Source organism: Rhipicephalus sanguineus, chromosome 1, assembly GCF_013339695.2.
Source record: "Rhipicephalus sanguineus isolate Rsan-2018 chromosome 1, BIME_Rsan_1.4, whole genome shotgun sequence".
Classification (NCBI taxonomy): Eukaryota; Metazoa; Arthropoda; class Arachnida; order Ixodida; family Ixodidae; genus Rhipicephalus; species Rhipicephalus sanguineus.
In genome coordinates, this window is record NC_051176.1 from 211,756,774 (window position 1) to 211,772,676 (window position 15,903).

Here is a 15,903-nt window from a genome sequence, read left to right on the forward strand (position 1 = left end):
GCCACAGAGCGCTTTCACATTGCTAAAAGCTGACTCTTGGAATCTGCTACGGCCGCAAACGGATCGACTCACAAAAGCACTGGTTTGACCCTGCAAGATGATCACGCGGCAGCGGTGGTGGCTTCAACTAATGTAGTTTCAGACCTGCAATTTGAGCAAAAAGTTAAAAAATCAGGCTCTGAAGAGTTTCGGCGTCCGAAATTTCAGGTGTTCTTATACATCGACCCTAGGATGGTTGTGGCAGTGCCGCAAAGGCATCCAAATTTTCAAGCACGTCCGAAAAATCTGCAGTTGACCATTTTTTTTGTCGTCCTTATTACCAGTGTGCTTTCGCATATCCCATCCAATATTATAGTTTCTCTCAACAGTCTGCCATCCCCTTATTATTTTTCTTTTCATACAACCCGTTTAAAACAATTATCGGTTTTAAAGGGACACTAAAGGCAAATATTAAGTCGACATCGATTGTTGAAATAGCGGTCCAGAAACCTCGTAGTGCTACTTTTGTGCCAAGGAAGTGCTTATTTTGAAATAAAATCATGTTTTAGAGGTCCGCGTCGCGTTAGCGCACTTCAAATCACCCGCCTAAAAAGCGGTCTTTCCGACGTCACTGTTTTTACATCGCGGCAGCGTGCACTGGCGGCGGGCACCATTCGGGCATCCGGCAACATCACATGCATGCGGCATTTTGTCGAACTTTCTGTCAGAGCGACTTTCACGCGCGTGCAAAACACATGCGGCAGTACGCGATACCGAAACTACCACTGAGACGCGACCGCGTGAGCGAAGCAGGGCGCCAGGCGAAGCGCAGTTCGGTGAAAACGGAACCTTTGAACCACGCGCGCCGTTCCCCATGGCAACGCCAAAGAGGTCTTTTTTTTTCCCATGAATTAAAGAAACGAAAGAACAGCACTTTATTATGTCTCTTGATACACAGAAGGTTCACTTTTAATTGCAGCTAGTTTGATTACTAGTGATTAATTGTAGTCTGATGCTCTGACGTCATCGGCATCATTTTCAAAATGTCCCACTCGTGGCGCACATCGTGTGATACATTTAGCTTAATTTCTCGGTAAATAGGGCACTGCTGTTGATAATATTGCCATTTTAGACATTGTCCTACATTGAGCTTTCACTCTGAGAAATTGTTATCTGTCTTTAGTGTCCCTTTAATAATAGAATTGTTGTGGCACTTGAATACTGTTATAAGTGGGTTCGCCTGTATTCAATTTCTGCCATTTTGATAATTTGTGATTGCATATTTTTGCACCAGGGACGCTCTTGTAGCGCAGTCCCGTGAGCACTTTCAGCGCATGTTTTAACAGCGGAACTGTTTAAGCCGGCTGTAATCTGTCTGTCGCAAACAGAAAACCATCATCATCATGAACCGGCATGCACTTCGTCTTCATCTTTTGCTTCGCTCCCAGAACACATGTGCCAATTTCTCCGACGCAGGATGCAATAACTGATGGGTGAGTCAACGAGTAGAGAGAGAGAGAAAAAAAAAGAGAACTAAAGATAGAGAAAGAAATTTTAGGAGAAAAAATTTCTTCGTGAGGAGAGATTTGAACCCGCGTACCAACGATCCGAAGGAGAGTGTCTTGACCACTCTGCTATCCAGGCATGCTAGCAGAGCATAACATAGCCTTGTATAGTATAGTTTAGCAAGAGAGTGGGAAAGGTCACCGAGTGCGAGGACAGTGTGAGGGTAAGGAGGAGGGAAGACTAAGGCATAGCATAGAAAGAGAAATAGAAAAAAAGGCAGAAAGAAATAGAGAGCAAAAGAAGGAAAGGGAAGATAAAGATAGAAAGACCAAGAGAGAGAAAGAAATGGAGAGAGAAACGGAAAAAAATACATATACAAAAAACAGAGAGAAAAAGAAACAGAGGAAGGTAGAAAGGGAAAATTTGCAAAACTTGGCGAAACAGCAACAGCCAAGACTACCTAGATGCCCATAGGATCCACTGTCTCTTAACATTGCACCTCCAGTGCAAGCTACGCAATTTTTTTAAAACATAAAACTTTTTCTCATGATCACTTTTTGAAAATTGTTGAACTTTGATGTATGTTTTCTGGAGAACTATAGAGAGATTATGCTAAAATTTTCTCAGATTATGCTGAAACCCCTTGCACACAGTCTGAAGGTAAAACTTTGAAAAACTAACTCTAGCTATAATTCTGAGTGGGAGAGGAGGGGGGTAACAAAAGTATCTCACAGTATGTGACAAGTTAGAGCAATATTTTTTCTCATGAGAATAATGTAGGAAACCATTTTATTTGTACAGATTAAAGCCACTATCACGTGGAATTAGTTTGCAAAATTTAACTGTCAAACTATTTTTCTTTTTGAGAAAAGGTACATTCACTTTTACACTCCAGCCTGAAATTTGGTTCTCAAATACAAAAAAGGTAAAAGGCTGCAGTAAAAAAATTACACAAAAAGAAGGTCAAAAGCATTCTTATTCAACATACGAAATTTCAACACGTAGAACAGTTACAGGGCCCCTAAACTACCTCAGATATTTTTTCAAACGTTTCAAGTAAACACGTGCATCGTGTACAGAATGACGTCACGATCAACGATGCCACACGTGGCAGCGCTACAAGCCACGGGCGCGCCACAAATTCCAAGAAACAATTTCTTCTCCTCTCTGGGCCCTGCCGGTCTGCCTAGTGTCGTTTGTGACGTCAGCGAGCTGAATCTGTGATGCGGTATGCAGGCGATGCTGCGATTGGTTGAACAAGAACCTACGACTTCCGGTTAGTCTGCAAGCAGCTGCCCGTGCTCCTTGCAGTTCCTTCGTCGTGTTGCCCGTGTGTGCGCGCTTGCGAATCAGCAACTGCGGCCAGTAACGTAACTGCCAAATCGCTAGCGTACCAGCACAGTCACGCCTCGTGGTCTGATAAGCTGTGCGGACTGAATCCGACAGTGTTTTGTGATGGCTTTCACGCATCAGTGCTCGACTGCAATAGCGCCGACTGGAAAAACGATAAGACGCGACACGTCACCGTACGGGTCCATCATGTTGGAGATCCTTTGAAGTGTGCGCGCAACACAGGGTCCATACCAGCACAATTCATACGAGCACGAGCCGGCACGGCAACAACAGGGGTTAGCCGAGAAGCACGGAGTTCACGGAGTCGCGGCAACCGGAAGTGCCCGCTGTTTCGAAGAGCGCGTCAGCGATGACAGTACGTCACGAGATTGGAAGGGGCACTCGGCGAGGAGGGCAAAGCGGCTTTGGGAGAGGAGACCAGCAGACGAGTGGAGGATAGCGAAGGAAAGAGTGAAACGAACGATGGCAGCGTTTTGATCATCAAACATGTGTAACTCCACTATTAGGGCACCGTTTCGAAAAATTCTCATGGCTACGTGTTCGTTGTAGACTCGTGCACAACTGTTACACGACAACTAAATTTCGACCTCTGGGTGGTTTAGGGGCCCTTTAAGGTATAATGCTGAAACCAAAGATGACCCATTTATCCTACCATACCACTTAAAGGGGTCCTGCAACATTTTTTCAGTATGGCCAGAAAAATGCTGCCGATCGGTAGTCGAGGCTCCTGAGAACACGGTGAGCCAGACATAGCACAGCATGCAGCCTGGAAATTACAATTAATTCTCAAAGTCAGCTAGAAATCGTTCCCTCTTCTCTTGACAAATGATGCCATAAACCCAAATGACCGCGCCCTAAACCCAAAGTCCATGGCCATAGGTTGATTTCAGCATCGTGAGCCGCAAAGTAACCGCGGCCACCACCACATGCCCACTGAAAGTAAGCCTTATGTTCGAAGAAAAGAGAAGGAAGTGCTCAAGGCGCACGCTGACAAACGGATGTAGCTTTTTGTCCCCTTGCCAATTCTCGTGCCCCTTTCTGGCACCTGACTAGTCCTCTCACCTACATAGTGATGTAACGTTCAGTGTTGTACACATTCCACTGAAACAGGAACGAAAGCTCGTTCCTTGTTCCTTCCTAATCGTGGAACAAGTTCCCATTACAAGTTACTTTAATGTGAAATGAACACGTTCCAGTTACACTTCGAACACTGAAATGGGGTACGTTAACGTTACATTTGATTCTTTAAAAATAAAATATAGTGCCAGATAATCCTGAGGTGAAATAAAGTGAGCAATAAAGTGAGCAACAAAGTGAAAACTACGTATAAGATACGAATTTCGACATTGCTGGCAGCAGATTACCTGGAGATTAAAAAAAAAAGGTACTTAGACGAACTTTATCAGAGGCACCAGACATACTACAGACATGCCTAAGTGCAACATTGGTGCTCGTCTATTACAAGTGCAATACATATGGCACTTTGCACTTCAGTCTTCAAGTGCACAGTCAGGACGAAAACAGGAGCATAAACACATACACGAAGCATAGAACTGTGCCCTTCTAAGAATTCTATTTCTTTCTTTGATAGTGATATAGAAGGAGAGCTGACACAGTTATCTCCATTTCTTGCAATTTGAAACGCCTTGAGGGCTTCACTTGGTTCTGGACTTATCTGGAAAACACCGAGTTCCTGCTGAAGGCCAAGGCAAACAGTTTTGATTTTCGCAACTCTTGCAACGCAAGGCGAGATGACTACTCATGCCGGTGCGCAAGGATCGGTTGTGCTACTAAGCTAATTGAAACATCGGCTGGTTTTGCCTATGTAAGACCGACTGCACGAAAGAGGTATCTTGTAGATAAAACTGGAATGCAGCTAGTGAACTTCCTCTGATGGTTCTTTTGCTAGAAATCTCTTGTTTTGTTTTAGTCAGCAGCAGGCACACTTTTTGAAGTTCGCAAGGCATTGAGATGACGTGAATGCCACAGCTTTGTGCGACCTTCTTAACATTGTGTGACAGACAATGCAAATATAGCGTGACAAAAGGTGGTGTTGGTTCAATCACTGCTCTTGCTTGTCTGAGCATTTTAGCTACTGAAGCAGGCTTTCGGCTGTGCTACAGCAGGTAGCCAGCAGACAGCAGACGCATGACCTAATAAGTGAAACTTGATGTATGTGCAGAAGATTTTCGTAAGGCGGAGAAGCAGCTAGACATTATGATGCCATGTTTCACAAGTTTAGAATGTGCACTCTTGAAAGGTAGTATGCTTCTGCTGGACCTTAAAGGGACACTAAAGTGAAACAATGAATCACTTTAGATTGATAAATTGTACTCTGAGAACTCTAATGTAGTTAATTTCACAACCATAGGTTTATTAACAGAGGAGAAAATGAAGGTCAAAATTTCATTTCTGAATTTCGTGCCACAATCTCTGCGAGTGACTAAGGATTTCAAAGCGTATTTTTCGTATTTTGATGACATTGGCTGAACGAAATACCTTGAAATTTGTTAAGTCTACGGACCTCTTCAGAGGACAAAGTACTTCATTTTTACTGATTAGGAACTGCGTAAGACCTAGCAGACACCGTCGAAATCTACGATGTCCCGGTGTTTTCTGCGGGAAATTCAACGTGGTGTCGCCACCTGCAACTTCTTTTTTTCGCATTTTCTCGCTTAGCAAGCCTCTTCTCGCTGCAAGCGTGGTGGTTTTGGATGTGAAAGAGTAATTTACTAATATGAGAAAAATGATTTTTCTCTTTAGTGTTCTTTTAGAATGTATGACCAACAAATGTGGGCATGAGTAAAATGCAATTTAAGGCCTAAGAACTGGATATGGTTGTCCTTTGTCAATTCATGGGCGAAATTCAAACCATGCCCCTCAGAGGAGAAGATGCTTAGAATAATAGGGACAACCCTGTCAAGGTCATTACTAAAAGAGCCACCTAAAATCACCAGAAACACTGGGCTGTGTCCAGCAAACTCTCCAGGTCCTATTTTTCAACTACTCATTAGCGCTAAGTCTGGGAGGGGAAACCCACACACACGCACAAACTGCATACATCCCTATATCCTCAGCAAAGAGAAACGGACTTGGATGACACTCCCTCTCGGCAATGCTGCCAGCGTTCCACACTACTGTAGTCAGTGGCCACCTGATACGGCTGCTCGGGACCCAGTTTCTGCTTTTTGTTCGTCGCGGCCGTACGGCCTGTTTAGTGGCACCCTGTGGGATGGCCTTCCTTTTTTGATGTCCCACCGCAGCAGCTCTCTTCTCTGAAACCCACCCTCCACACGCAATGTTTCAGGAAATACTGCCACAGCTTTCAAGTTACAGAACCCCATTCACTACAAACGAAGAGCTCGGAAGAAACCACGGTGCAGCCTGAATACACTCTCATACTGATTCCGTGGAATGCTTACAGAAACAATTACCGATACAGCTCCACAGACCCTTAACGGTAAGTGGACAAAATTTTCTACTGTGCGACCTTAACAGGTAGGTTGACAATAGTTCGTGCGATTAGTGATGCCGCCTGTATCACGTTTCTGCACATTCGCTGTTGTGTGGCATGGAACCAACTTGCAATTTTACAAAGATATACTTTTTTTTTTTTTAGCTCACCCATAAATTTCTTGCTGTTGCAAATTACAAGGTAATCAGAAATATAAGTGGCAGTAGTGTGAATAGCGGCAGTATCCTGTGCCACTTTGTGCCACTAAAATACACATGAAACATTTTTGGGCTGCACAAGATTTCTCATAGAAGACAAATGGCAAAACGATTGTATCTGAACGAATACACCATTAATAAACGCTTTATGGCGACAGAAGTTGAATATGAAGATTCATTGGATTGTTGTGTGTTCTCTGTATACACAATCCTTCACAAAAAAAGGTCACTACCAGTGTTGCTGCTGTACATCTGTCTGGTGAACCGGTAGTTCATAAATGATAATATATTTACAGACGAGCTAAAGCTGCACATTGGTATTTGCACCATGGTGCAGAGGTTTGTTGACATCCTTGTAATTAGATGGCGACCCGCTAGCCGGTTAGCAAGGAGAGCAATGACTGCTATCAATTACAAAAGCTGCAAGCGAAAACCACTGATGGCAAAGTGCATAAAGAGCTTTAAAGTACACACTGTATCACGAATGATATACCAATTCAATATCTCTAAATTTGGGTTTATACATAGGCAAACTAGCATGAACTGCAAAGTAGCACATTTTATAAGCCGGAGAGAATTTTATCTGTAGATAGTTAAAAAAACCAACTTCAAATTAATTAGGGTAATACGTATTAAAGTCAGAAGTCGAACAATATTTAATTTTTTTTCTTGTACTAATATACTCCCCGTGCCAGAAGGAAAAATGAACTAGATGTTTTAAATTTCTCTTGATGTGCAACTCTACAGGTGCATTACAGGGTTAAGTAGCAAAGGGAACTCCGATAAATTGTTTCGGAATGAAAATATTATATACTTTGAGCAAGAAAGACAAAAATATTTTGATACTAACAGACATTTCATTCAAATGAAACATGGGTGGTTGGAGTTAGGAAATTCTTATACATTTTTGCACATGAATGTTTGCTGCTACATTATATATACCTATAATAAGAGATTTGCAAACGTATCATGGTGTTTTAAGATACAAATGGAAAGTATCGTATCAGATACAATAAAAGCAGTAGTATCTTGCATCTGTATCTCAACTACTTATTGCCCGAGTATGTTGTATTGTATTATGATGCAATTACAGAGTATCTTTGCCCAGCCCTACATAAGCTGAACAGGATGTATTCAAGACTGTAAATTTTGCTGCCTATTGTGCACAAAAGACCTCCCTAATGTGGTCTGGATATTTTTTTTTTCTTTGCTACTAGGGACACCAACAGCTACTACCTCTAGTTATGATACAACAAAAGAGCAGATTAAAGCAATCAACTGTGTACTACAATTCATCAACTAAATTAAACTGAATATAACAGTGGCATTAAAAAGTAGACATGAATACCAACAGGATGTCCAGAAAGATGTCAAACAAATGGGGAAAAAAAGCAAGACAAGTAGCAGACCACATGCTAACAAAATGTGCGCACTGAACTGAGGCCCCCAGTGAAGTGTGTAAGCAGCACATGTACACACTGCAATGGTCAAAGAAGACAAGGGAGGCCAGAGAAGGGGCACCTCTGAAACTCACCTTGGGGGATTTGGGGGCACACTCTCCCTTAGGGGCAGCTCCCTTCTCGTCCCCATGGGACGTGCTCACGTCTAGGTTATTCTATGGGAAAAGGGGGAAAACATTTCGGCCGCGGGGCACACACAGTGACTTGGAGAAGGCTGACCCACAAGGGTTTTAGAGGCAGGAGGAGGGAAGACAGACAAACCTACATACAGCCATGCATACACACTGGCAGGAGTTAGTTGTAGGTCTACAACAGAACCACGAAGTCCTAGTATATGAACTCTTACGAACATGATATAAAACAATTCGGCATCAAAGACATTAAAATGAATATGCAGTACCAAGTGGGCCAAAAGGTGAAAAAAAAGAAAGTAATCCAAAAAGATGAAAAAGAACAAGTGGAATGAGTTTTCATTGAAACTAATGGGAAATAGGTGGGAGGTTTTTGAGTGTTCAGATTTAACAACCAAAAGTGGATCTTTAGGTATTATGTTGAACATAGCTTTGAAAATATCTGTGCACTATGCCAACACGTGAAAGAAGAAAACAAAATCTGGGCGTTGAAACTGTGCACCTGGTTATGAAGGTCATTTTAAACTAAAACTGTAATGGTTGCCTGGGGTTCTTAAATTGAAATCCGAGTATTCAAGCATTTCAGTGATTAACCACCAGCGCTGCGAATGGAATGCAGGCACCACAGCTGCAAATGGAAACCATAACTTCATGCTGAACAGCAGAATGCTTAGCCACCTTTGGCCACAGCAGCATGTGTATATCAATACAAGAGAATGCTTGTTTCAATCAAGCTGAAGCCATATCAGATGGCAAGGGCAACAAACAAATATAAATATAAGCCAGGACCACCGCATTGCACTTAATGTGACATTATATGAAGAAATGCATCGTAATGAAATGCCAAAAAACGTGTTGGAATAAATGTAAGCTCTATATTGAATACTGTTCACTACTTGGCAGGTTACACAAGTTTATTTCAACTTACTGCCCATATATGCTTCCAGTCAAAGTAAAGGTACACAACAGCTATGAACTGTGGCAATACACTTCACAGATACCATATCACAGACAACATACCAAGTTATACCGAGAAATATAAATAAAAAGTAGAAAGATAGTAAAAGCTTGAAGGCGCCGCTAAAACTCACCTGAGGAGTAGCCTCAGTTGGCATTTCAAAGACACACCTCAATTTTGAGTCCATGAGGCTTTCCGGGTTGGCATCTCTCCACTGAAATGAAAGCACTACATTAATCGGCAATCAGCAATATAATAAGTTGAGGGCTCAGCAGTTTGAACTAATATTCTCCATGTTCATTATACAATGCAACATGCAAACACACACACACGACCATATGATGTATTTGACATCTTCACTGCAGTTGCATTACCTCAAAGAGTGGACTTTTGAACACTCACTACCACACTTCAGTGCATACCTTACCCATCGTCTACAAAACTTGTACACTGCAAAAATGAATCGCAAGAAAACTGCACACACACACACGCACACCTAAAATGTGTTGGTATGCGATGTTGAGATCCAGGCAACAACCCTCCGAACCATTCCCCTACTTTCGTACAACAGTAGATGGAGATATATGGACAAAACACAAAACTAAAGGCCATAGAGTGGCTGCTTCAGATGTACTATTCCTTAGAAATCTTGGCAACTGTGAAAGCACTTTTCTAAACCATTCTGATACAGAAGGCAATGCTGCTATGCAAAGGCACAGGATAAGCAACAATGTGGAGCTGTTATTAATGCAAAAGCATTATTTGCTACTTTGCTAATGAAGTGGAAAATCCAGCCTCCATGCAGCATTAACGTCCGATGGTGACAAAACCCCCATGACCAAGTGATAAAGTCATACTTCAATGTCAATGAAAACCAACCTGTCCCACACCCCAAAAAAATTGACTTTGCCCAATTCGAGAATTGAGTTGGCACATGTCGAAAGCTGACCTAGCCCGCTCCAGATATTTTGTCCCACCCCCAAAATTCGGTAGTCCACTCTCAAAATTGTCTTTGCCCCGTTCGAGCACAAGTCATAATACCACGTGACATAGTCACGTGACCAAGAACCTTAAGATGGAAGATTACATGTTCGGGTAAACGTGCAGCGTGGCACAGACAAAGGATGAGTTAAGATTACATGACCACGGCCACTGGATAAAAAGCGCACGGGTACGGCCTGCCGCGTGCTCAGAAACCGGCGTGACGGGCCTAGTTTCCCGGACCACCACCGCGGTGCCACCGAGGGGGTGGGGGGGTTCGCAGACGCCCGCGGGATCACATGCGCGGCGCGCTTGCGGCAGTTATGCTTGAGCGCGTGCGTCTTCATGTGACGCCCGAAATCTTCTTCTAAAATTTATCTAGCGTGTACACATCAGTTAATTACCGATATTTCTTGTACATTCTTGCAACGCTTGGCAATTTTTGTTCTTGCCTTGCCAAAGATGAAACTTCGCGCACCGATCGCTTTTTGCGGTAGTAATCGCGTGGGCATATTTTTTTGGTATCCTAGAAGACCACAACTAACTAACCTGGAGGCGCTGCACCTTTCCTAATGCATCGAAATTATTTATTTTGGCTCTGAGTATGTTGCTTCAGGTTTAATCACTTCATTTCAAAAAAAGTGATCTCAGAAACAGCAGCGGCCACTGTTTATTTGACACAAAATAAGATAAACCTTTTCCTTCCTCCAAACATTTTTATAGTACACATACGGTACGGTATCGCATGCAACTTCCATGAAATAATGCTTATATCATATGTGCGACCATCTCATAAAAGGAGATTCGAGTCACTTTGAAATTTCAGTGACTACATCTTCAATACTGACAATCGGGCGAGCTGTTACGGATTGATTAATATGAAAACGGTCAGACGGAAAGAGTGATGAAAAGGCTGAAAAACACACGAACACAACTGCTTGCATTCCTGCGTTTTTCAGCATTTCTGTCTCTTCCCGCGTTACGCCGTTTTCATGATCGTGTAACGAATTGAACAGTAAACATAAAGTCTGGATAAAATGTGAGAAGTTATTTTATTTATTATGAATTCAGGGCTCATCCCTGCTAGCTGCAAACGGCGGCTTGTTTCAAACGTTGTTGAAATCCAGCAGCCGTGACACCACCTTCCCGTTTACTCTTATCTCTCGTTTTTTTTTTAGTTCCCACCTTTCAACCCGCGGCACCTTTTTCATCGGTTCCGGTTGTTTACGAACGCTGTCGCGTTGCGGTGGCGTGCGTTGCCCCGCAATGCCATGTGGTACTGATGTTGGCTGCCGTGAAAAGCACGTGTATCCCTTTTATTCAGAGAGTTGGGTTGTCTGTGGTCATTAGCGGTACGGGGCACAGACTCAAACTTACCTCAGCAAAACGTGCGGAGACAAAAAAAGTGTAGAAAAGCGGCTGGTGGGTGACGACAAGATTTCATTTCAAACGTGGCAGCCAACACACACATTGTGAGTGACTCACAGGGACAAAGTTAAGGTGGGTTGCTTTTGACAGCTGTACGGTAAACAACAAAAAAAGGGGGAAAGGGGGGGGGGACACTTCTTATACTCGTCTCTGTTTTCTTATTTTTTATTATTGTTTTGTTATGCCTCCAGCTTGTGAGCCCAAATTTTGGCTTCCCATGTCTTCTTCCAGTCTGTGCAAACCATAAAACCTTTCGTTTTGCTCCTTTGACGTTAGCCGCTGTCAGGCACTGGCGAATCTTCGTTGCACACCAACGTGATTGTCTTCTGGCAGTCTCCGTCATGTGGTTCTGTCATCTATTACTGTTTATTTTTTCTATTATATCTTTTCTACAAAGGCACCCGTGCTCGCTCCAACAAAGGTACGTACATACTTGACTGTCCTACAGCAGCCGTGGTTTTGTGTGCTACTATAATATACTTGTGTAAATATAAAAACGTGGTTGTCACTTGACCCGGCCGCCTCGAAAAAAAAAAAAAACGGGTAAGCGATTGTCACGCATGAATATATATATATAGCTTCAGTTGATCCCCGCCATTTCGTGGTTTTGTATCTTTAGTTAAAGAAAACTTCAGTTGTAGCTTCATTCTTCGAGATATTAGTCACTCCAGTGATCGGCCTTATATACAGGGTGTTTCAAGAAATGTGTCCAACCTTTTCAAAAAATCAGGAAAATGCGATATGTCATTGCTGCCTTCAGAATTGGTTTTTATGTAGTGGCAGGGATTTTAAGATGGTTAAAGAAATTATTTGTGACCGTAATTAAAAAGTTAACTTAACTTTTTAATTAGTGGAGTTAGGTGGTTGTGTCGAATGGGAGAATTGAAGTTCTTCATGCCAGAAACCCAACCCAACTTTGAGATTTCGGAAAAGTGGTATCTAGTAATAATTACAAAGTAATGAAATTCAATGAAGTTCAATGGCGAAACCTAAACAGAAACATGGAAGAACGCAACTACCATATTCTTCTGAGACATCCAAAATGAGTGAATTACTTTTTCTGTAGCGCTAGGCATCTTAAGATGGACTTAAGACAGTAATTAAGAAAGTTAAATTAATTAACTTTTTAATTAGTGGAGTTAGGTGACTGTGTCAAATAGGAGAATCTGAGTTCTTCGTGCCAGAGACCCACCCCAACATTGAGATTTCGAAAAAGCGGCCTCTAGTAATAATTACAAAGTAATGAAAACCAACCGAATTCGATAGCTTTCGCTGTTGAAAGCCGTTGCATTTCGTTGAATTTCATTACGCCACAACAATTACTATAGGACGCTTTTTCGAAATCTCAAAGCTCAGATGGGTTCCTGGCATGAAGAACTTCAATTCTCCCATTTGACACAATCACCTAACTCCATTAATTAAAAAGTTAATTAATGCAACTTTCTTAATTACAGTCCTAAATGATGTCCTTAACTACCTTAAGATTCCTGCCGCTACAGAAAAAGCAATTCTGAAAGCCCCGAGCAAATATCGCATTTTCCTGATTTTTTGAGAAGGTTGGACATTTTTTGAAACACCCTGTATACATTAATTTGATGACATTGCCCTGCTAAGAACTGTCAAGAATATTTGCAAGCCACTTCTAATGAATATATAATTCCGCAGCCTTTTCAACAAAGTTATGAGGAGTGCGTCACTATATTTGTAGAATCAGCTAGCATCAAGCATCCGAAGCTGAATTACTTTTCGGCACAGTATCATGCATCAGACATCATGAAAAAGATTCAACGTATGTTTTTACATGCACTTCCTGTGTATAAAGAACATGAACGTATATTGTCAGATGTTTCAAATAAATACTTGTCAAGCATTTTCAGAAAGGTGCTGAAGAAATCTCACGGAAATCAATATGTTAAAATAACAAACGATGCATTTATTACACGCACATAAATATAACCACCACTTTTTCACACATTCAGCGCCATATAATGTTGCTACGCGCATTGTGGAATATTCTTTCAGACACAAAAGCAAAAAGTTAGTCCTGGAAAAAAAATGCCAGGAGCTCGGCACGTACACGGAAATTTAAGTGGCTATTTAACCAGATTACGCGAACGGACTCAACTGAATGCATGATATGTCATGACTGCGATAGAGGAGATAGAAAAAAACCACTCAGAACAGCTGAGTGAGATCGCTGTTGTGACCACCACCAAGTAATTTGCTGCGGCTGCTGCACAAAAGACACTTAAGTGCCTCGAATATTTTGTTGTATGATAAACTTGTATCCTTATGTTAAAGGGAAAACTATTGCCTACTTGTAGATATGTATGCACGTAAATTTCACAAATATTTTTGTGTTATCTTTTATACTTCAGCTGCCTTTTCATTTTCAATCAAATCAATCATCAGATGCCAAGCATAGCGTCACATGTATCAGGACCCATATACTAGTTCCTTTGTTCAACTAAGGCAATTTTTACACTTGCAGATACAATCTTTCTTTTATTGTGTACAAGCTGCATAGTGCACCAAAGTCAAACAAACTGGAATGTTATACAAAGCAAGGCTAGCAGCTAACTACTTTAGCATCCGACCTGTCACAACTCAAAACACTGGCATAAGGTAATGCGATCGCTGCAGCAAACAAAGTGACCTTTGCGCTGTAGCTTCAATGCAAACCGAGGGGTGTGAACACAGAATGTACAAAGGTACAACCTGTCTGTTAAACCTTAATAGAGAGGGCATGCGCAACTGCACCCGGCAGCTCAAAGCAAGCAGTTCCTGCGGGGTCACCCCTCCCGCACCCCACATCGGCCTTTCGCGCAACAAAAGACTGCTGACATGTCTCCAGTCTGCTTGAGGCAGCAATTGCTGGCTGCCTTAGCACACTTCCACTCACACATAGAATATACGATGAGCAGGGTATGTTATTGCCCTTAGACTTTACACAGAACCTCATGGTGACGATGAGAGCAAAAATGTGCCTGGAGTATCCATATAATTCGTATTGCAATAATAGTTGAAAGTATGAAGGCAATAAGATTACTAAATGTTATTCATTTACCATACAGGTTCACATTCATCTCCTTTGTAATACTTTTCCACGCTGAATAAAGTAGAGCCACTGCCAGTTACTGCTGGTTAGCACTAAAGCTCGATACATTCAATAGCCTCTGCATTTATCAAAGGGGGAAATAGTCAACCATTTGACAGTGCACTTTTGTGGAATAACATGAACTATTACAAGTAAAACATATTTCCAGAAACCATTATCTAGAAAATACAAGTATAGAAGAATGAAGTCAAATGTTTTACGCACCACAGTATCCTGATTCACATCACCATCCGGAGCAATCATGGTTTGGACCATAAACTTGTGCTTGTTCTTTTCTGTTGGGTCATACTCAAATGGCTGGAGCATGACTGCAAGTCCAGGTGGCAAATGAGTATTAGGAGAGCCGATTAGTCTAAAGGTAAGCAACAGCCTCAATTATATTCACTTGGATACTTTTAGAATGCAGGTGAACGTGATAATGCATTCTTTATGATAAGGGGACGTCCTAAAATCTAACAGGGGGACTTCCCAATAATAGGAGGTCCCCCTGGCAGTTTCTTACAGTTTCTTACTTTGGGACCTCCAAATGGTGTATATATGTAAGCCGGTTTATCTATATCTGAGAACAATGAAACTGAACTTTTAGAAAGCAATAATAAACCTACACCCATCTAATAGCACAAAGATACAAAGAAAATTCCCATGGGTTATGCAAAAAGAAAGCTTTACAACTGAAGACAAATTTGTGCTAATTCGGGAACTGAAGCTAGGACCAATGTTTTTTTTAAATCACTTGCCCTACTATCCAAGCTAAAGAGGAGGCTAGCAGTACAAGGCTGATTTAATTGACAAATTGAAGCAAGGAATATTTTAAATTTCAAGCCTTCAAGGAGGAAGGTTCATGAAAGTGAAAACGAACATTCCCCAACTTGCAGCCAGAAGCTACAAAGACAATGCACGCAGGTTTTGCAAACAGAAAGCTTCAAAGCTGAAGGAAAATTTGCCCTGGTTCGGAGTCTGAACCCAGGACCAATGTCTTTCCGGGGTGGTTGCTCTACCATCTCAGCTAATCAGGAAGCCTGGATAGCTGATTGCTGAATTATATGACAAATCAAAACAAGGGACACTTAATATAGCAGGTGACCTTCTGCAGAAAAGATTTGCCACATTCATTATCCCTTGCCTCAAGCTGTGATTCAGCCCGGGATATTAATTGTAATAGGAAACTCTGATACAGTAAAAGCTCATTAATTCAGATTTCATGGGACCGGAAAAAAAATGTTAGAATTAACTGAACGCCGAATTATCAAAAGTATCAAGAAAGCAATAAACAAGTGTATTACATCAATGCATTTTCCATTTTCTTGATGAATACTT

At 41.8% G+C, this 15,903-nt stretch overlaps 1 protein-coding gene across 2 annotated transcripts in view; it reads right to left on the reverse strand.

The window, feature by feature from the left end:
- Nucleotides 1-15,903, reverse strand: part of LOC119406819 (vesicle-associated membrane protein-associated protein B) — a 58,695-nt gene that overhangs the window by 8,681 nt on the left and 34,111 nt on the right. The window contains exons 3-5 of one of the 2 annotated variants that reach the window (XM_037673556.2): nucleotides 14,791-14,894; nucleotides 9,193-9,273; nucleotides 8,045-8,125 (exon numbers count right to left, since the gene is read on the reverse strand). In XM_037673556.2, the coding sequence (XP_037529484.1) occupies nucleotides 8,045-8,125; nucleotides 9,193-9,273; nucleotides 14,791-14,894 (266 nt within the window). The remainder of the gene's footprint in view (nucleotides 1-8,044; nucleotides 8,126-9,192; nucleotides 9,274-14,790; nucleotides 14,895-15,903) is intronic. The other variant, XM_037673562.2, reaches the window with a different exon arrangement.